Below are 22,066 nucleotides of genomic sequence, written 5' to 3'. Positions count from 1 at the left end.
GGAAGTATAATGAAATGGCTCTGCCGTGCCCGAGGGACGCCAGCGGCAAACCCCTGGGTGTGCCAGATAGAAAGAGCTGCGGTGCGCGTTTCGTGCGCTTTGCAGCACTGACGGATTTCGTTCAAACGGGTTCGCGGAAGGCGAAACGCTCCGTCCCGCTCGGGAGAAGCGGTGCTGCGAAGGGGGGCAGCGGCAAAGAGCGGTGGCATCCCCGGTGTTCGGGGCGCGGTGGGCACCCCCAGCCCGACATCCCTAGCCCCGGGGATCCCAACACGCATCTCCTCCAGGCCCGGGTGGGGCGGCCGGAGCCGGACCCCCGTTTGTTGCCCCGGAGAGTGGGGGACCAGACGGGCCTCGTTCCCTCATCCTCATCAAAACCGAGAAATTAAAGGTTCTCGCCGGACGGAGCGAAACCTTGCCCAGCTCGCAGATTCGCTCTCTCTCTCTCTCTCTGTCTCTCGGGGAAGGACTCCGTTTGAAACAAAACGAAGCCCCACTCTGCGCACACCGCGCGTTGTACCGGCGGGGTCCCGGCCCCGGCTTCGCAGGAAGGCGCGGGTAGGGCCGGGTCAGCCCCGCACCGTGAGCCACGGGCAGCGCCGCACCTGCACGGCAACCTCCGCCGGGCCGGGCGCTTTATTGCCCCGCTGCCCTGGACGGAGCGGAGCGGCCGGGCGGCAGCGCCGCTGCTGTTGTGCGGTGGGCGCTGGGCTCTCCGTTCGCCCCATCCGTGCGGGTGGCGGCCCAAAGAGCTGCCGGATCTCCGAGGCAAAGCGAGATCTCCTCTGTACATTTTTTTTTTTTTTTAATTTTATTTTTGTATTGAATACCCATTTGTCACACAGTGTATATATATGTTCTGAGGGAGTTCCGCTGATGCAAGGGCAGCTCCGCGGATGCTCTTCAGCAATCTCAGCAGCGTGCTGCCGCCCCTGCAGCACTCCCGGACCCCGTTTTGAGTTTAGAAGGTGGAACTTAGCGATAAATTCGCGCCTGCCCTTGAGTCGTTTCGGGGAGCAAAGCCGTTCTGTTTCTTTTATTCGAAGGACTTCAGTTACATTCCCGCTTCTTTATTTACGGACAAGTGGTCACATGGTGCTGTGCGGAGCTGGGATTTGGGCTCTACGGTCCTTGTGGGCCCCTTCCAACTCGGGACATTCTGTGGTTCTGTGACTCTGAGAGTTGAAGTGAGCACGAGTCCGTTCCATCGCCGCCTCAGAGCAGCCCTCAGCTGTGACTTTCCTGGATCTCCTCGCTCTGCGCGCTCCACCAGCAGCACTCGGTGCGGGGCTGCGGCCGCGCTGGGACTCCGCGGGACCGGCACAAAGCACGGGGGATTCCGCTACGGGGAAAACCAACGCCGAGAGCGGGGCGGCCCGGGGGAACTCAGCGCCCGCGGAAGGAGCGCGGGGGCGGCCGCCCCCTGCCCACCCCTCCTCCTCCTCCTCCTCCTCCTCCTCCTTCTCCCGCATCCTCCTCCTGCTCCATCCTCCTCCTCCTCCTCCCGCCTCCGCCCCCTCCTCCGCGGCCGCGCCGAGCCCGGGGCCCTTGACGTGTCCCGCCGCCGATTGGCCGCCGGCCGATAGCATCTCGGCGGCCGCGCGTTAAGGCGGGGGAGAGCGCGGGCCCGGCTGCAGAGAGTCTCTGCGACGGGACGGGACGGGACGGGACGGGACGGGACGGGACGGGACGGGACGAAGCGGAGAACAGCGGAGCCGAGCCGCCCCGGCGGGGCTCGCCATGGAGTACACACCGCCCCCGAAGCCGCAGCTCTCGTCGCGGGCCAACGCCTTCTCCATCGCCGCCCTCATGTCGAGCGGCAGCTCCAAGGACAAGGAGGCCGCCGAGAGCACCATCAAACCGCTGGGTGAGAGCGGGTGGGTGGGCGGCGAGCGCAGGTGGGCGGCGGGGCGGTGGGTGAACGGGGCCCGGCTCACGCCTCGGCCCGGCTCTGCCTCTCCCCGGCTCCCCGCGCAGAACCGCTCCGCCAAAGCCGCTTCTGTCTTTTTTTCGTCGCTTTCGGGAGAGGCTGCTCAGAGCGTAACCCCTTTCGTGGGTCCCTCCGGGTTCCATTCCGCTGTTTCTTTCTCGGGTTTCGCTATTCGTAGAATAATCTCACGCCCCGAGGTAGCCGCGTTTCTCTCTTCTGCTGCGACATAAAACGCTTAAGTATGCAAAGCGAATCACCCATAGTTCTCAAAGTCAAAGAAAAGAAGCTCCGGGGTACACAGGGAAGGACAAAATTGCCCGCAGCCCCTAAGTCCCTCGCTCCCAGCGGTCGCTGCGGGCTCCGAGCGGCAGCGTCAGCCTGCGGCATCCGGGCCGGGGGTTGGGGGTGTTTCTAGCGATTCCGGGTGACTTTCGGGTGAGCGATTTGGCTTCTTTTCGATCGCCCGCATTCCCGTTCCTGAAGGATATTAAAAAGACGCCTTCACCCCCCTCTCCGATCCGTGCGCTTTGCGTTCCTTGCGCGTATCCAAGAGAGTGCAGACCTCTACAAGAAATCAGCATTGCGCTCACAGGGCCACTACCCGACGTGAACCCTGGGCTTGGGGGCCGGGAAGGACCGCTCTCTGTATTCCGGGGATCCATCGCGAACTTTATTTCTTTGCTGAGGCACGCTGCAGGCCGGCTGTGTCACAGTGCGCCTGTTGGGCACATTTAAGCGGGCTAAGCTTGGCTATTTCTCTCTCTCTCTCTCTTTCTTTGTGATTACTATTTATTTTATTTTTAGAAATGTTCGCTTAATCGTTTTTCCAATTTTTTTAACCCATTCCCCCACGCCATTCACTTAGAAATCTAAGCGAAACGACTGTCTGTACCCCGGCTTTTATTACCCGGAGATTTGGGGGAAATCCCCTTTCCAGTCTCTCCCCGAGGCCGCCCTCAGCCGCCGCGCCCCACAGTCGGGATCGGCTCCGGGCATCCTTCTCCTCTTTTGGGGTGGATGAAGGGCTGGAGCCAGCTTCCCTATTTTCTCGCTCAAATCACCGGCTGGAGGAGCAGCGCGGCTCTGCGGGAGCGCTGGAAGGAGGGGCCCGACCGAGCGAGAAATGCCTCCTTTTTGGAAAGCTCTTTTTGCCGGCAGCCCACTCCGGCTCAACGTCCCCTCTCTGTCTCCTTTCCCCCGAACCCCGCAGAGCAATTCGTTGAGAAGTCCTCCTGCGCGCAGCCTCTGAGCGATCTGTCCGGCCTGGAGCCCCACGGGGATTTCAGCGGCAGCCCCTCAGCTCTGTGTACCGAGCCCCTCATTCCCACCACCCCCATCATTCCCAGCGAGGAGATGGCCAAAATCTCCTGCAGCCTGGAGACCAAGGAGCTGTGGGACAAGTTTCACGAGCTGGGCACGGAGATGATCATCACCAAGTCCGGCAGGTACGGCTGGCGGCGACCCGACAGCAGCGCCGGGAGGGGGAAGGGGAAAGAGTTGCAGTGGTGAAAACAAGAAAAAGAGAGAAATTTTAAAAATAAAGGGGGTGGTGTGGGGGGAGTGGAAATAGAGATGAAAAAAGTCGCAGCTCCCGGCTGTGACCCGGAAGCGCAGCGCGGATAGGAGAGGGAGCAGCCCGCGTACGGTGCGCGCTGCGCTGCTCGGGGTGCGCAAGGAGAGAGCCGTGCGGTGCGGTGAGCTTTGGTTGTGCCTGGAGCTGCCCGCACGCTGCTGCGCCGGGCTCCCGGCTGTGAGTGCGGGGCTGTGCCGGCACGGACACGGCACGGAAAGCGGGGATTATCCTCGCTTTCGTTTGTAAATAGCGCGCAGAAGGACTCCAGGCTTTGCTGTCGTCTCAAACCGTTTTTCCAGGGAGGTTTTAGGGTTGATTTGGCTGCGCGGGGGAGCCGAGCGTCTGCTCGGGGTTGGTCCCGAAGTGACTCGTTCGGAACGCAGTTTGTTGACTGTTTCTCTAAGGAACGGCTCCGCCAGTATTTGTTAAAAAATAACCCTAACGGATGTATAAAATCTGGAATTTCTAACTCATTAAAAAAAAAAAAATGTCGAAAGTTGTTTAAAGCTGTTTCTGGTCTACGGCAAAAAGCTGACACTCAAAAACTGTGACATTTGTCAAAATGTTAATGCCGAAGGGAGAGCTGAATTCTCAAAATGCCTCTCAGAAATATTGTGGGATCGCATCTAGGATCGGTGAGCATGTTTGCTGAATTAGCTGCTGCATTATTGCTCGAGCTCCAGCATGTATCTCATTAAAAATAGATTTGTACCTGTATTTCTTTGGCGCAACCATTTTCTGGAAGCACAGCGTGCTGCTAATAACCAGGCAATAATGGTTGTCTCCTTTACTTTTTCACTTTTGCCATTTCTCCTTTTGCTTTAAAGAAATCGTTTGAACTTCAAGCAGCACTACTGTGCATATCATAGAGGTGTACAGGATGCAATTTCTGTCACACTGCAGCAACATCCGTAGATGCTTTCATTTTATTTTATTTTTTTCTAGGAGTTTTCAATAGAAATTTCCATTGTAGCAGCTTTTCTTAAGCACTTCTTTCTGTTCCCCGTCCCCATATTTATTTCCTGCTTTCCTCTGTTCCAGGAGGATGTTTCCCACGATCAGGGTTTCTTTCTCGGGGGTGGATCCTGAAGCCAAGTACATCGTGCTAATGGATATCGTTCCGGTGGACAATAAGAGATACAGATATGCCTACCACCGCTCCTCCTGGCTGGTGGCTGGGAAAGCCGACCCTCCGCTCCCAGCAAGGTTTGTGGACTCTGCAGCTGGATTTCCTCCCTTCTCTTCCCTTTATTTATTTATTCCCCCCCCTACACCCCTCCTTCCTGAAATACATGCTGTTAATTTTTGATGCCGTTTGCAAACAGTGCTCTGAGAGCTCGAGTCCGTGCCCGACAAACTCGATCTCAGAACTCTGATTAATTTCTGTGGTGTGGAGTGGGGCCTCAGATCTTTGCTTGAGGGCTGATTTATACCGAGTGTTCGAGGCTGAACGGGGTTTGGCCAGAGGCTCTTGCGTATTGTGCGTGCGTTTCTAAAGGAAGCTGCTGGCTGAAGGCTCTTTTATGTCTATATGTATTTTTAAGTGAAGTTTACCTCAATTCAGATCAGAAAAAAATTTCAAAAACCCATTGCTTTGTCCCTGGGTTTGTTCTGCCCTCCCCGCTACGTCTGACCTTATAATTTAACGCTATCCAAATCCGGCAGAGATGCCACGTTTCAGCACAGCACTGCTTATGCTTAACATTATATTATTTCTTAAAGACATGTCCAGTGCTTACTGACCACTCTTGGCCTTTAGTTGTCCCTTACACAACGAGTGAAGCATGGGTCAGTCCTATGGCACAGAGTGTTTCTTGTTGAGGATCTGTAGCAAATTTTGAGACTTTAGGGGACAAAACCAAAATAAAACCCACCGACAAACGAAACTATTTTCTCCACACCAACACCTCTCCGTACAGAAGCAAAATGCTGTAGGAAACGACTCTCTGTGAGCATTCCCTTACTGCTGTTGATGAATATGGCTCTTCCCAGCACGGGGAAGCCGCGGCTCCGGGCAGAGTGCAGCAGTTCTGTGTCACATCCCCTGCACGGCACGGGACCACAACGCGACCGGCGCTGCTCAGCCGGAGCTGCAGCTGTATGGGGGTAGAGCCTGGCTCCGCGCAGGCATCGCAGGCAGCACCAGGTGCCTTAGCCTGGGGCTGAGATCTTACTTATTAGAGAGAGAGATGTTAGGAGTGAAGGAAGGAGTGGCAGCGCTTTGTTTTGATGGGTTTGTTTGGGGACCGAAGGCTGAGAGATTTCCTCGTCGGAGCAGCTCCGCTGAAATCCTGCTGACTGCTCATCTCTGAAGGCGGCTCGGGGAAGTACGCAGGAGGCGTGCAGGGCTGTTATTAAAGCAGCAACCCAGGAGTTATGGCAGCTTTGTTTTCGTGGCCAAAAGCTCCTTCCTGCAGCGTGGTTGGCGTCAGAGGGCTTCATTTGGGGTATTGTAATGGGCACTGATCAAACTCCACGGAAAATAGATGGGTCCTGCTCCAAAGGAGTCAGCACCAAAAGAAAAAATAGGGGAAGGACAGAAATAGTTTCAGGGCAGGCTTCTCCCTTTAGCATTTGCTTGTGGGGCGCCCTTACATAGGCTGCTGATCTGCACATCAACTGGGTCAATGGGGAAATATTCACAAGAATATAAGATAAGAGACTGATCCTTTGAAATAATGAGCAATTCCTCTCCTGCTAGCTGCTATAGGGCTGGGGTCAAACCTTGCTGGAATTTAACATTAATTACCACCGTCTGGTGGCAGCTCTGTAAGGTTCCTGTTGGGTCAGTGCTCCTCTGTACAAACGTGTACCTCTGCTGCACATCTCATTTCATTTTTGGGATGTTCAGCCAAGAGACTGATGGCAGACACAGGTTCCCTCTCCTTTGTATGCACGGTGCCATGTACATGCACATGCACTTCCTGCTCTTTTAATTATTTGGTAAGGAAAGCTTGGCAAGAGGTGGAGGTGTTTGCATTACTGATGTTGTTGGCAGAGTGCTGGTACAACTTTTGAGGTAGGAGGAGGCCTCCATCCTGCTCAAGCAGAAAGCAGCACCATTCCCATCCTGAATGGATCTGCTCCTGCTCTGATAAGAGTAGCCCTTCCAGCAGCATTCTCTCACACCCCCTCCTCCCCAGGCACACGGCTGTGTCTCTCCTCACCTGAGCAGGTCCCATATCCCTGTGGGTACCACTGCAACCTGAGATTGCTCAGGAGTCCCCTTATGCCTACCTGTAAGGCTTTGCAGAATCAAACCCGTGAGTCGCTCTGCTCTTTCTTATTATAAAACTAACTTTCAGTGCTGAGCCAGCCTTCCTCAGAACTGAACAGTACGCTGTGATTCCCTCTGAAAGATGAGCCCTTCAGGGAACTTGCTGCAAGAAGCAGTAATATCCCTGCCTTCCTGCTGTCAGACAAGTTTGTGCTGCAACGAATGCTTGCATATAACTACTTTTCAGAGAATCCTTTGTCAATCTGCTAGGCTGCTATCTGGAAATAGAATTCCTGTGTGATACTTCATGTTTGTTCTTCCAAATTGCTGAGGCTGTGAGAAAGAGAGAATCATCAGTTTCATAAGTTTCAGCATGTACATTTGTTTGCCCCTTTTCTTTTTTCATCTTCTTTCTTTCACTTACGAAGTTCTTTTCTCTCATCCCCCCCACCCCACACACATCCATCTACGTATTTTATTTGGCTGCAGTAAGCTGCCCATCATCATTTATTTAATGGAATTGTAGTGTTTGCACGCTTACAGAGGAAACTTTTTAAAAGCACTGTACGTTGAAAATTATCTGTTTGGGATACAAATGTAATTAAAAGCAACATGTGTAAAGCTTTAGGGCTTGTAGGACCAGAACAGCTGCTAAACTAAACAGAAGCAGAGCACTGCCGCGCTCCCAACTATGCTAGAAGGAAACCGTACCAAAACCTGGGCTGTATCATGAAACACCGTGGAGCAAATTCACAACCAAATAAGGCTCCTGAAGCTGCAGTGAGCTCGTGCGAAGGATCCCCGCATCCGGCCGTGGGCAGCAGAGCTCACGCAGCTCTGGGGCTGTTTTAGCGTGCAGTGCAGGAATGCACGCGTTTATTTCTCTAATCCACCCGCATCAGCTTTCCCTGCCTCAGAGGGCAATGCGTTTAGCTCTGAGCCCTCTGCTGTAGGGTCGGGCTGCAGGAGAAGCGTGCGGGGAGGTGCGGTCAGCCAGGTGGAGCCAGGCGTGCAGCGGGATTGGAGGCATGCGGTGCGTCAGCATGGAAAAGCCAGGTTTATTACACGTGTGCCTAACCAATATTCGGGTGCCAATGCTGCTTCTTTCTTGCTAGCTCGTTGCTAACTCGTTCACAGCATGAGTGCTGTGCCAGCCATTAACTGCGTATGGCATAAAACAATGGTGCTCGGCTTGTAGGCACACAAAGATCCTGACTCGCTCCCCGAGTGCATATTTGAAATAGTTTGGCTTTTTGGTCCCAATTAACCAAACCTTGCTGAGCCTGATGCTCTGTGATCACAGTAAACAGCATTAGCTATCCAGACATGCAAAATTAGGAGTCAGGCTCCAAAAAAATCATGAGACTGGCTGCAAAGATGCAGGGGCTGGAAGCGATACGGTCAGGATTGTTTTTTCTTTGCTTTCTGTAATTTGAAGCTTTGAAAATTCACGTTTTGACTGTTTTATACAGGAAAGCAAAGTGAATTTTCATAAAAGATCTTAGGTTTTCAGGTACACTGTTATGTCCTCACGGGCTTTGCTCTACAGCTGGGAGCAGGGAGGACCCTTTGTGTTGGGTTCGCTGGCACAGCATCCCTCCCATGGGTGCAACTGCACCAGCCAAGCGGTGCTGTGGATCAAGAGAAGGAAAACATCCTGCCCGCCTGGAGCGAGCCGTGCCAGTAAAGCTTCAGTTTCACCAGCAGGATTGTGCCTTGTGGATTCTGTTGGCAAAACAGTGAGCCCACGATCACATCTCTTTCCCCTTGGAGCAGCAGAGCGGTGCCTCAGGGGGGCTTCAGCTCAGCTGTTTGTTGATTGGGGACCTGCACGTTTCCTCAAGCAGTTACGCCTCATCTTTTTGTGGGTTTTCTATTCTCCTTTTGCTTAGCTAGAACCATGGCTCAATGAAAAAAAAAAAAAAAAAAAAAAAAAAGCAAACAAATTCTCTCTGTCAGCCAGCATCTCAGCTCTGCGTGATAGGGGGAATCTCTTGGTGTGGCCAAAAACACTGTCTGCAGAGAGCCAGGCCCTCTGCAAGTGATAACGCGCACCGACAGCAGCAGAACCAGCCTGGTTTGCACTGGCTGAAGCTCTAATTCAGCCCTTAATTTGCTATCTAAAAAGCACTTTCAAGTTAAATCATTTTTATCAATGTATTATTCATATAAAATCATTGTTTTTAAATAGCCCGGCGCTTGCATTGAGTCTAGCCATAACGTATATATCATTCTATCTACATGTCTTCCTTACTTCCTTTTCTTCTGCTTAATTTCCTAGGTTGTGGGCTGTTAATTACAGAGTTGCAATTAATTTCTTTCATGTCAGACCACTGTCCTGGACCGCAGCCCTCAACCTCTTATAAACACACGTCACCACAGCCAACGTGTGATCGAATGCAGGTTAAAATCATTATCACGGCTTAATGTTACATATAAAGAAAAATGCATTTTTATCTGCATTCCCCCATTATCTCTCTAATGACACTGTGTTTTTTTTCTCTTGGAGCTGTAGTCATTGTTATTTTAAGTGCTTGTTAGTACAGCTGTGGGGAAAGACGATCAATTTTTCATTTGGGAAAAGAAGCAACAGTGACCGTTAGTTAATGTCTCCATTTTAGATAACTAGATAAAATAATAGCTATGGCCAGGGAGCAATCTAGCACTTGGTCACAGAATTCTTCATTATGTTCCTGTGAACTAAACAACCTCAGGCATCTGCTTTGCTGCCTTTCATTAATGACATTCATTCATTTGGGCAGATCGCATGCTTCTTGCTGTACTAGCAGATCTGTATTCCCCAGAGCTCTCAGGAAACCTACTGCTGTGAAACCATGCCACATCTTGAACGCAAAATCTTGCTTTGGATTTTTCTATGGAGACAGTACCTATTTGAGTCGAGTTTTCACGCAGAGGCCTTTTCCCTGTGTCTTTTAGGCTGTACGTGCACCCCGACTCCCCGTTCACAGGTGAGCAGTTGCTGAAGCAGATGGTGTCATTCGAGAAGGTGAAGCTCACGAACAACGAGCTGGATCAGCATGGCCATGTGAGTAGCTCTTCTTGGGGGGAAAGGACCTGGAGAAACAGCTCTCTGCCACCACAACCAGTGGGGATGGGGAAACACTTGGGGTGGAGCTGAGCATTTCAGCGAGGGAGAGAAAGGAGGACTGAGCTCCTGCCTTTGCCTTGCTGAGACTTGGCAGCACATTTAGCCACCCACTTGCAGGCTTGCCCCTGAGTGCTTGGAAGATGCCTCTCATTGCAGGCCATCTCTTAGGGTTGAGTTTTTCCACAAGAACTCTTCTACCTCCAGACTCAACGCAAGTTGGGCGTGGAGTTAGCAGAAAAGACCCCACAAGAAGGGATATGGGATTATGAAATGTGCCTCAACAGCTCTTGAAATAACTGTGGGATGCCTGAAAGTCAGCGTACCACGGCATTCACTTGGTGCTCTTTAGAAAACTGGCCCCGAAAGAAATTTGGTCTTGTTGGTAGCAGCCTGGTGTCACGAGACCTAGCTGGAACCCAGTGGATGGGCTTATTGGCTGAGAATGGGGGAGTTAAAAGGAAAGAGTCTAAATGCAGGGTCAGTAAACGAGGTGTCAGGATGAGGGGGCTCATTTTGAGCTCTGACACATGCTAGGAGGTAACTGACTGGTAAAGAAGAGCAACAGTGGTGTCAGCAAGGCCCCCACAAAGTGCTGCTTGTTGCTTTTGCTGGCTGAGGTGGTAGCCGATCGCCTGAGCTGCGCTTGGTGCTAATAATTCTCATGTGAGGGAAGATTTGTGATCGTTTCAAGACCTAAAACTTGAACCACAATAATTTGCATTTAAAAATCCTCCTAGAAACAAGCAACCAAAAAATAGTTTCTTGAAAAAAAAAAAAAAGCTCAGCTAGATGCCTATGTGTCGTTCTTTGTTAAGCTCTGTGTGTGGATATATTTTTCTTGCATCCACTTCCCAGCACTGCTGCTTTCCTAGCAGAGGGACCAGCAGAGGCTGTCTTTTTTTCCCCCCCCCCTCTTATTTCATAGTCTGGAGAAGGGCAAAGCTGAAGATTTGTGGGCTCTTTCACCGAGTGATGATAGAGCAGTATACGTGCGCATTTAAAAAGAAGCATTTTTCATCATAACAGGGGCCATGTGTGCCTCTAATAAAGGGCTTGCAGCAGTGTATCGCGCACTAGTTAGGAGCGGCGCAGTTCCCAGAAGCCCAGATGAGTATAAAAAAGAAGTCGGTCTGAGAAGCTGTCGGGAATAGGGACACATAACAGAGCAAGATGTCAGTGTTTTGCAGGCAGGCAGCAGGGGAGCACGGCCTGCAGCGGGTGAGGTGTGGCCGCTGGTTCATTTTCCAAGTGGCGGAGGTGGAACGCTTTCTTTACACGAAGGCTTCGGATGGCTGAAGTGAATGGAAAGTTTTGCACATTTGGTTAAGAATAAGCCTGGAAGGCTTGATCCTGTGTTGAGATTTGTGTGACAGTTATGATGTTATCGTGGAGCGCTCCCTTTTTAGTGTTTTGCCGTGTTTTATGTTCCAAATGAGGGTGTCAGGTTTTACGCGCTGCCTTATGAAGCTGTGTAAATATCATGTCTGGATGCTCTATAGAACGAAGGGGGAAATTCTTCCTCTGAAGCCTTTAAAGGATGTTTGCTGTGGCATGGCCAATGGGGCTGCTGAGGTCCAAGACAAGGGAGGAATGGAAATGCCTCTCCAAATTTGCCTTTCTGTTTGAAAGAACTGTGCTTTGCTGATGAGATCTTTTTAATCGTCCTGCTATAATGTTAATTACGTTTGATGAAGCGTGTCACTTCCTGAGGAAGCTTTAATGACCTAAAACCTGTCTTTAAATACTAGTTATGGGCACAGCAGTTAGAACCAGCCTAATTTCAGTTTGTTCTAGCGGCTTGCTTTCTCCATCATCCAGAAGACAGTTTGGGTTGTGAAGGTAATTGCGGTGTTTTATTTGTAGAGTGGCTCGTTTCCTGAAAAGGAATCTGAAGAAAACAGAGGCATTTGTTTGCCTTACCATTTGTTTGTTTTCTCTTATTCTGAGACTTCTGGAGTTGGCAAGCGTTGCTGCCGTGTATCTTCAGCAGCACACATAACCCCATAGCTATGTACATTTTCTCCCCAAGCATCAAGCAGAAGTCTTATCTCTGTGTGCATGACATACAGTTTGCACCATGGAAACACTTGCAGATATCCTTACCAGAGAAAGGAAATGGCTCTCGCCTCTGGATTTCTGCAGCGGAGCAAGTAATTCCTCTTTCTTTCTGCTTGTGATACACTGATACACGACATTTTTCAGATTTCTGGTGATGTTTTTCACACTGGCTGTTTTTCCTGGAACTTTGGGTTGCTCTCAGTTGTGGTGGCATTATTTCTGGTTTATGGTGAGGTGAATCATGAGTGTATGCATTATCATAATTGCTTTTCTGGCATTTATGATAGCAAAACTTAAACAGATGAATGTTTGCAAAAGCAAACACGGAGGTGTGAACACAAGCAACTGTGAAAGCTGGGATTTCAGAACAGCCACAGGCGGTTACGCCCAGGTGTTTCTTAAAGTTAACCTGGCAGAAGTTAGGAACTTACAGGCTTTTAAGAAGCAAACCTTGCCCAGAAACTCTCCCTGAGCTAATGTGGAAGGTGAATTCCCAGCACAGTTCCCAAATTCTAAGGATTTTGCATCTGGCATCCAGATTGCCTCTGGTGACTGGCCTCCCATTGGTGGGAGCCAGTTGCCCACAAGGTCCATCTGGCACCTGCTAATCCTAAAAGGACTTCTGGCCACCTCCATATCTGAGGTGTCAGCACGGGGGCAGATGGGATGGCTGGGGGCCTGTGCTGATGCTGAATGACCAGTAAGCACTCAGTGCAGCCAGCTCCCCCAGGTTGTTTCCATGCCACCCAATGATGCATTAAGGTGTTACCTTTGTGCAGTCTCCAGTGAGTGCAGCCTGTGTGGGGATGCAGGCAGAGCACCGCATGCAGAGACTCTAACAAGGGCCCTTCACCTTGGCCAAGGGTCTCCTGTCAGTTCCTGGCTGCATTCAGTTGTTTCGGGGCTGATTTGTCTCTGGGGGGAATGTGTGGTGTAGAAAATGGCGGCACAGGTTGTTACTTGTGCGCTTCTGGATTTTGGAAAGCTCTCATAAAGAATGACATGGGGTTGTTTGGGAAACAGAGTTTCTTTGTCAATGACCGATGGTCACAGAGGAATGAGGGGAAGGGGAATGTGTGGGGCTGCTGTGTCATGGCCTGCTCCTCCTCCTGCTCGGCTGCTGCTCAGACACGGTGCCAGAGCCTGGATGTTGTGGCCATGACAGACCATGGTCCGTGGGCTGAGCCCTTGGTAAGCTCACACCATCTCCACACTGCCCTTTCAAACATCTCTTCTAGCTGCCTAGAACAGTCTGAGACCAGGCTGGTAAGACAGAATCTTACGGAGAGACAGAAATGTGTGGAGGATATTAGCAGCAAAGTCAGTGACCACTGTGTGCGTGTGATAAAACAGTGAAGTGATCTGAAAAACGATCTGAGTTGGTAGGGGCTGACATGAAACACTTTAAAGGACATTGGCTCCCATAGTGACTTCTGAAATGTGCATCCCTCACCCCTGCAGTCTCAGTGAATGTCGTAGCAATATTTGGCCCCAGAGGGAAAACAAAGACATGCAACCTTTCCTATTTACTGAGCTAGCACAAAGTACTGCCCTGCTTCTACTGTGTTTCAGCTGAAGTTAACGCTTCCCAAGGAATGCACATTAGCTATTCCAGATGTACAGAGCTGGCTGCAGTGTAGTTATGGCCCCCGTAAAATAGAACCACCCACTCCTTTGCCAATTTAGTCTTGTGACTGTGATTATATCCAAAACAAGGACTGGTGCAAGCCGAACTCTGTATTTAATTCTTATATTGTAATGCTGTGGTTAGAGGCAGCCAAAAAGGCCTCCATCCCATGGTAATTCAAGCAAATGGGAATCGCTGTTTGACGCCAGTGAACATTGGAATTGGTTAGTTGGTACGTTCAGTTTGGAATTATTTCGGGGGCCCACAAACAAGAATTAATAAGACAAAATGGAAAAACTTGGTCATTTGGGGTTTCTGTGCTAGTTTCCCTTCTTTCATTTTTGGTAGTTTATGGTGAAGAACATCTATCACGTAGGTTGCTTTAAAGGCTTGCTACAATATAAAGATCTGGGAAGTTTTATTTTTTGGTCAGACAGTTTGTGCTGGCAATGGTGGTATTTATTTTTTTGGGGAGGGGTGATTCTTGACTTTCTACATTCTGCACCTGCATAATTTTGTAAACGTTTGGTCTTGGTCATACACTTTCAGGAATAAAATACCCACATTTGCAGGTGAAACCTGCAAACTAGGTCCCATACGAGCAGTAACGTCATGTAGGTAACACACCTCATCTGTAGGAATAGGTACGTATGTTCCAAAAATGGATGCTCACCAGTAACATGGGAGGCAGAGGAAACCAGCTCTTGAACTGATTCCTTCTACAGCTTCATTATAGTCTTTAAGGGTCTTGTTAATCTTCCTCTCAGGGCAGCGCAATGTAATTCTTTCTTGCAGATCATTTTAAACTCCATGCACAAGTACCAGCCAAGAGTCCACATCATTAAGAAGAAAGATCACACGGCTTCTTTGTTAAATCTGAAATCCGAAGAGTTCAGGACGTTTATCTTTCCAGAGACAGTTTTTACTGCTGTCACAGCCTACCAGAATCAATTGGTGAGTATAGTTGCTAATTTGCACAGATACGGTTAAATTCCATCCTGCAAAAAATTCCTTTTTTCCCCGGTCTCATCTAGGAAAGTTTCTGATACAACCTACCTTTCCATTCTAATGTTTGTAGTGGCTTCATTCATATTCAGAAGTCATTCTTATGTACACAGATAGTTCTGTTAACTTCAAAGGGACGTAAAGATTATTCACGGGAATAAAGATGACATGAAAGGAGCTTTCATTTTTATTCCTTTCTTTCTATACGAGGCAGTTTGCGTATTATCATTCTGTCCTTTTCAAATTGTAGTTCATTAAAGAACCATTTTTATTTGAAGTGATCTTTCACGCCGTGAGCAATTAGCTGTGCAGTACACTGGTTTGCACATCATGATTTCATGGGTTTAAAAAGTTGACTGATTAAGCTTTAAGGCTCAAATCTAAAGGAAATCACCCAGAGATACGCTCTTCAGAGGCTGCCCAGATTACATCCAGATGTTTGAATTTCAATTTGCATGCCAGTGAATAATGTATACAAAATGGAGGAGATCAAAACAATGGATTGCTAATGAGTAATTTTAGGAAGTGTATAAACAATTGGAAAGCAGAGGCTTTGCTTAACAGTGGGTAGAGCTTCAGTATTTAAGTCAGTAGAAATATGTCCTTGGCTTCTGTGCGATTCAAAATGTATTTAAAAGGATGAATGTCTTCTGCATTTCAAAAAGACAACCCTTTCCATCTCTAATTCCCCCAAGCTCAGAAAAAATTTAAGAAGTACTGTCCAAACATGTGGGCAGGCAGCATCCTAGAGTCAAAGAACCTACTGTTTTCTTAAAGAAGTCTGCACTTCTTAACATAAAGAAAAACTAACTCATTTCCAAATGCCATGGACAAAATGAAGCTACAGCTGTGGATGCAGCAGTAGCAGTGTTAAGTTAGTTCTTGTGACAGACCCCACATCCAGCTTTAAAGCTGCAACATCTGATGTTTTGACTGTAGACTCAGGCTCAGCACACGACAATCTCAACACATATACAGTTTGAACATTTGGTTAGATTTTTTCCTTTTAACTTTCTGTAGAAACTGGTAGAACACAGGAGGCACTAAACTAGCTAAACCTGGCATTTATTTCTATAGGATAGATTTATGTTTACCGTTGATATTTATATAAGAGATGTTTCCAAACTAACCTTCCCAAAGCACATGCAATGAGTCCTGGAAAATTTCTCAATGGAACATCTCCGGAACCCCTAGAGGTTGATGCTGTCATTTTATTTATGACTAATGAAAATGGAGCCTTTTTTCATTTTTGCCATTTCTTTCAGAACTGTTTTAAGGAGGGGTTGATTACATTTCTGGAGGTTATTAGATAAAAGCTAAATACATTACACTTTCAACAAACTATCTCATAATTTAAGATTTAAAGGGCATGCATTTATTTAAACAGTCAAACCACTGCCACAGAGTTGAATTGTAGGTCAAATTTCATTTTAAAATGCTTTCTAGCAGATGTTCTCTGATTGTTTGTGAGACAGTCTCTCAGGAAAAATATGGCCATAAATGATTGCGAGTCTCATCTGGCTTTGGTGAATACAAAAAGTTTCTCTTGTGATGTCATACCAAATTTTTAATATTAGGAAAATGGAAGTATGATTGGTGAAAATACACTCAAGAGATGAATAGAAATCCTCGTGATCCTGCAGTACACTTGGCTCAGTGTGCCAGTGATCTAAGTCAATCGAACTAGTTAGAGCTTGTCTTTTTGAAAGGTAGCTCTCAAGTCCTGCCGCAAAAATGTTCCCCATATGCGAGGCACCAACCTGCTGCTCTTCCCAGCATTGCTGCAAATCTGGCACATAGACTTCTCAGGAGGTGGGTGACACTGCACCTGGCTTGCTGAGCTGTTGCAAAGCTAGTGTTGGGGATAGTTGTCACTGGGTGCGTTTGCAAGGCAGGACAGCCCCAAAACCTCAGCCAGCTCTGAGGTCCTGTGCCATTTGACCAGCCTCCAGTGAACAACCGTGGGCTTGATGGCAACATGATTATCTAAGGATTTGGAAAAGAACCCTTTCCTTTCTGAGTCTGTAGGGCCATTCTTTAAAAAAAAAAACGGAGCTTTTGTGACACAGGGTTTTGCGTTTTTGTTTTTTTGTTTGAGGAAAGTCAGGCTGAAACCACTGCTCAGTAGGCAGTGTTGATTTCCATCAATTGTAGCTGAAGTTGGTGGCAATTGCTGCCCTTCAGGTCAGACCCCATGTTGTCCCTCTGCTCCAAGAAAAACTAACTCCCACTTGCTGTTTAGCATAAATGGTAAATCTAAATATTGTTTTGATTGTCACAGAATCACAGAATCACAGAATGGCCAGGGTTGGAAGAGACCTCAAGGATCATGAATTTCCAACCCCCCTTTTCCCTTTTCCCTTCCCTCTTTCCTTTTCCCTTCCCTCTTTCCTTTTCCCTTCCCTCTTTCCTTTCCCCTTTCCCCTTTCCCCTTTCCCCTTTCCCCTTTCCCCTTTCCCCTTTCCCTTTTTCTCTTTCTCCTTTTCCCTTTCCTTCCCTTCTTCTTTCCCTTCCCTTCCCTTCCTTTCATCTTTCCACGCAAAACCAGCTAAACTGCCCCTGTGTGATGGGAGGTAAATCTGGCTGAGAATATTTGCATGACAGTTAAAAAAAAAAAGAAATAGGAAAAAAAAAAATGGGGCTGAAGTTTGCAGGCAGCTGCCCTCAGTTTGGACATAGCTGATGTGCAGCTCCACTGGAGAGGCTCAGATGCTCGCAGGGTTCTGTGCTTTCTCATGGATAAAAGCTACCTGATTTGTGTTGTCTGGAAGCAATATGTCTCATGTGGGTGGGTTACTCCTGCTCCGGGTAATGCAAAGTCTGAGCCTGCTGTACCCTTTGGTCTTTCTGCTCCCGTATAGATAATAGACATGGCTTTGCAGCACCTCAAGAGTTGTGCACACACATAAAGAACGTGGATACAATTAGTGGTGAGGTCAGAAGAATGGATAGGCAAACACTTTGTACGCTGCCATACTTTAACACAGTTTTCATGTTGCTTTTTTCTGTGTTTCCAGATAACCAAGTTGAAAATTGACAGCAACCCTTTTGCCAAAGGATTCCGCGACTCTTCCAGACTCACTGATATCGAGAGGTAATGGGGACTTTCTGTTTACTTTCCATGCAGATAAGATAAAGAGAAGGGAGAGTTTGTAGGAAAAGCATCCTTTCAACTCCTGAGAAGCTGTGCATTTTAAAGTTATCTTGTTGCATATAGTAAGGCTCCTGCACCTCCTTTAAAAATACTTACAAACTTTACGAAGAAAGAGCTGTTTTGAGTTTTGACATCTGTTCCAGTTGGGGCCAATATATTCATCTTCCTGATGGGGCTTCTTGAAGGGGGAGACAGTTGGTTTTAAAACTTTAGAATGAAAAGCTTTTTTCTTATCGTGCCATTTAATCCTATTGAGGGCTGTGAATTGGGTCACTGGGAAACAAGGGCAGTGGTCCTGTGAAAAACATCTTTATAGCTCCTCACTGCTTCACACAGTGGAAAAGAGAGGGGAGAGCTTCCCAAAATACACTTCAGCAGTCCCAGACACTGAAGTCAGCAATTATTGCCATCAGGACAAATCCCATAACTCCCACTCTGACGACAAAGATGCCATTTTTGTTTCACCAAAATTGTACTGCAGGCTTCATCAGGGGAAAGCTTTATCTGCAAACTGTGGAGTTTTGTGTGTACAGATCATTATAAGCAACTGCTGCCATAGGGACAGAAGCATTAACCCACAGCTGAGTAGGAAATAAACTTCAATCTCTTGGTAGCTCTCCAGTGCTTCACATTTTTATGATATCGTGTCGAATGGCTTGGCAAATGAAGTAAATTTAGCAGCCTGTGTCCTTTAGGCTGGAAGAGAACTTGGTGGAGATGGATATAGCACATCCAATTTTTCCTATGAGTATATGATCATGAAAGTAAATTGGGAGAGGCCAAAACCCTCCAGGCTCCTATTTGGGGATATCCAGATGTATCTGTGATTCATTTTCCATGGGTGCATATAGGGGACAAAACGGAATATAACTTTATTGAGCGTATAGCTAGAAAATCTCCTTACAGTACTGCAAAAGTGCGTAAATCCCAACAAATCTATGGCTGGAAAGTGTTGATATAGCTTATGCTTTACTACTACTGGATCATTAGTGATCTGCTAAGTTGCTGGGTGACAGAACAGTAATTCTGAGAAAAAAATAAAAGCATGTGAAAAATAATGCATGCTTGCAAAGCTGTTGAAAATTTCTTTCTAGATGAAGGACTTAGATGAAAATGGAGAAAAGTAACATAAATACAACTAAAATAGCATAGCCTGGTTTCTGGACAGAGCACTAGAAAACAAGCAATGTGCAGAGCTCAGGCAGGAATGCAGCAAATAGTCAAGAAAGGAGCTGTAGGAAGAGAAGAGAGCTTGATCTTCGCATTTCAGCTTCCTTGTTTTACAGGCAGGCAGCATCTAATGACACAGCTTTGCAAGAGTCGAGAGAGTCTGAATAGATAAGGGGGAAGAAAAACTTGAGTTACCTCTGTGCTGATGAACTGACCATCGTGGTGCTGGGTATGAAGGGAATTTTTCCAGAGGACATCTTATTATAACAGCACATGGCACGAAGTCAGAAATGCTGAGCATAAACCACAGTGCCCTTTTGTTTATTGATAAGAATAGAGCCTGAGACAGGCAGCCTAGCCCAGGCATGAATGTTGCCACGAAAGATAAGGTTATCCAAATGTGAAACCTACAATAAATACAAAAACGGACTGTGGAAAAGTATTGACATCCCATGAAAACTCTGCATTTGAGGGTCTAGGTTTGGATATGATCTTATTTTCACTTAAATGGGAGCATTTAGCTCTGATTAGGGCACAGTGGTGTTGAAGAAAAAAGATCTGCTGCACTGTTTATCAAGTAATAGGACAGTAAATGTGTGATACACAAGGGGGCTAGCTAATAGGAGATTGAGAATTTCCTAAGTTATCAGATATAGTCCAGACATACCAAAGGTTTTATTCATTTCCAGCATTAAATAATCAGGCCCATAAGAATGTCATTTTCAAAGTGCCCACTGTTCTACAGCTTTCATCTTAGCACCAGCAATATTACTGAAATAAATCTGATGTGAAGCAGGAGAGATAGCAATGCGAGGTATGACACAGGAAGGGTTTCCGGGCTTATGTCCAATGAGGTGAGCATTCCAAGATGCAGGGGATACGCAGGATGGAGCAGTGTGACTCTCACTCAGTCGAGTTGGAAATGTGGTACGTTTGGTAAGACGACTGTCTGATAAAAAATACTTGTAGATACATGTGTGTCTATGCCAGGGGAAAGATTATGTAGTGGAACTGCACGTTTGCTCAGCTCTTGAAGAATGAATACTTATCTAGAAGCTGTGAACCTGTTTTCCATGCAGTTCTTCCTAAGACAGCTTGCATACAGCGTGTGCGTGCATCATCTGCAGCGCTGCACGGTGATCTTAACAGTTTCCTGTAAAGCTGCCTGTGATGTTAGGGCCAAGAGAGCACTAATTTACCACAAGTTCCAGCTTTTCAGAATGACCTAAGTAGTGTGAAAGCGTACAGAGCTTTGTATTTCATTTCCAGGTATTTAAGCCTTGCTTTTTCCTAAACAGCCTTTGGGGAGGGAAACAAATCAGATCAATTGATCTTTAGAGACCTAAAGAAATTAAATTAGTCTGGAGTCAGTTACTGCACTAAACCATCCGGTAATTGGATTGCTCCTTGTAACTGATTGAAAACAGCCCCTATCTGTAACAATATAGGGAGCTTTTCTTTATAGTAGATCTGAGAGAAAAACACATCTTTTTATGACATGATGACAGAAATTGCACTTTTTTAACCTAATTGAATATGATTTTATAAATATGTGACTTTAACGATTTCAAGCTTCCCATTCTAGATTTACGATCTCTATGTAGGAAATTCGAGCTGCAAATGCCTTTAGGATTAAATTTGTTTGCATTATATGTGTTGGAGTTATAATATACGTAAAGGTAGTCAGGTTTGCAAAATGATAAAGGAGCTCTACAAATGCAAAGCTATTCAAGTTCCTACATTTTCTTTTGTCGTTGTCTAACTGCCTTACAACCATTTGCTAGTACTCATAGCTATCTCTACAAAGCTTTGAACTGTTGAAAAAATCTTACGTTCGTTTGGTATATATTGAATTTTCAGTAGGATGTGAGATTCCTTCCTTCCACAATCAACTCTTTCCATACTTGTGGTAATCTATTTATGGCAACGGGACAGGCTTTATCTATGGCTACTGAGATTTAGATAAGTTCTGACTCACCTTTTGATCTTTTTATGTGGTATTTATTTCTTTTTTTTTTCTATTATAAAGAAGGCTTCTGCAGTGGTTGCGATAGAAAAACCAAACATTTAGCTGCAATTACCAGACTGTGTAACTTGATGTTCTGTGGCGTTGACTACAAAATGCCAAACACAGCAATGCGGATGATGAGAAGTCTTTTTTAATGGCAACCTTTGTTTAATAATAATAATTAAAAAACAAAACAGAACAACAACAACAACAAATAAACCAAAAAGTAATGCATGTTCTATGAGCAGTTCACTCTGCGGATAGGTTTTAAGGGAATATCTTTATGCTTCTGCATAAGTAAAACTGCCAAGCTCATAAAAGAGGTAAAAACCAAATTCAGACAGAATAGATTCAGAATTTGTCTTCTCAGTTATGATAAAGGTGGCCTTTCAAAAAGAAACAGGTAGTTAAAGAAAGCTATTAGAGTTAGGTGTCATACAAACAGTCTGCGAGTGAAATGAGTGATTGTTTGAAGAGCCTGAGTTGCCTGAACTACTGAATTGTAACCTAATGATCAAACAAGAATTGACACAGCATAATTATGACTTGAATGCTGCTGGGCTATTTTCTCCAGCACGTGATAGGCAAGTTCAGGTTGTGAACTTGAGGCTATTAAGGACAGCTAAGGGAGTATATCCATGCATACAAGCCTTTCTGGGAGATAGAGACTTGCTTTAAGGAGCTAATGGGAAAGTCTGGCTGCACAACCAAGTGATTTCTAGGCAGAGAAAGCAAGGACTGAGGGCTAGGGGAAGTAAGAGAGCCACAACCCAGCTAGATTTGCATAGTAATCAGATTCTGAATTTTCCCCCGAGGAGCTTCATGTCTGAAACGTAGAGATACACTGTACTGCCTTACAAGGCTGCAAGTGAAATGGATGCTAATGCCCAGATATAGGTACTGTCTTGCTGAAGTAGCAGTCAAACCACGTACTTAACATGCTGTCAGCAGCTGTCTCTGCTCCCATCCCTTCCTTGTTTGCCCTAGAGAGGCTACCTTCCTCCCTGCTCCCACTGGTTACTGCTAGTTTGGAGGAAAGGCCCCAACCTGCAGCCAGAAATGCGTGCCCTCTGTCCATGATGAGCAGGGCTTTCCCATGGCTGTTGTTTACGTGGGGAGAAGTGATGTTCTGAGCTTAAGGAGAGACACGGTACAGCAGTACCTAAACGCCTGGTGACTCATACTGTTGCAGATGTGCTGAGGTTATTCCAGCAG

At 47.0% G+C, this 22,066-nt stretch overlaps 1 protein-coding gene across 1 annotated transcript in view; it reads left to right on the top strand.

The window, feature by feature from the left end:
• The first annotated feature begins 803 nt into the window (after positions 1 to 803).
• Positions 804 to 22,066, top strand: part of TBX20 (T-box transcription factor 20) — a 37,159-nt gene continuing 15,896 nt past the window's right edge. The window contains exons 1-6 of the mRNA XM_031590469.2: positions 804 to 1,867; positions 3,141 to 3,375; positions 4,545 to 4,709; positions 9,658 to 9,766; positions 14,310 to 14,468; positions 17,537 to 17,613. Coding sequence (XP_031446329.1) covers positions 1,741 to 1,867; positions 3,141 to 3,375; positions 4,545 to 4,709; positions 9,658 to 9,766; positions 14,310 to 14,468; positions 17,537 to 17,613 — 872 coding nt within the window. The 5' untranslated portion in view covers positions 804 to 1,740. The remainder of the gene's footprint in view (positions 1,868 to 3,140; positions 3,376 to 4,544; positions 4,710 to 9,657; positions 9,767 to 14,309; positions 14,469 to 17,536; positions 17,614 to 22,066) is intronic.

This window comes from Phasianus colchicus, chromosome 6, assembly GCF_987193195.1.
Source record: "Phasianus colchicus chromosome 6, bPhaCol1.hap1.1, whole genome shotgun sequence".
Lineage (NCBI taxonomy): Eukaryota > Metazoa > Chordata > Aves > Galliformes > Phasianidae > Phasianus > Phasianus colchicus.
Note: the sequence above shows the minus strand (reverse complement) of the source record. Positions and strands in the feature narration are given on the sequence as shown.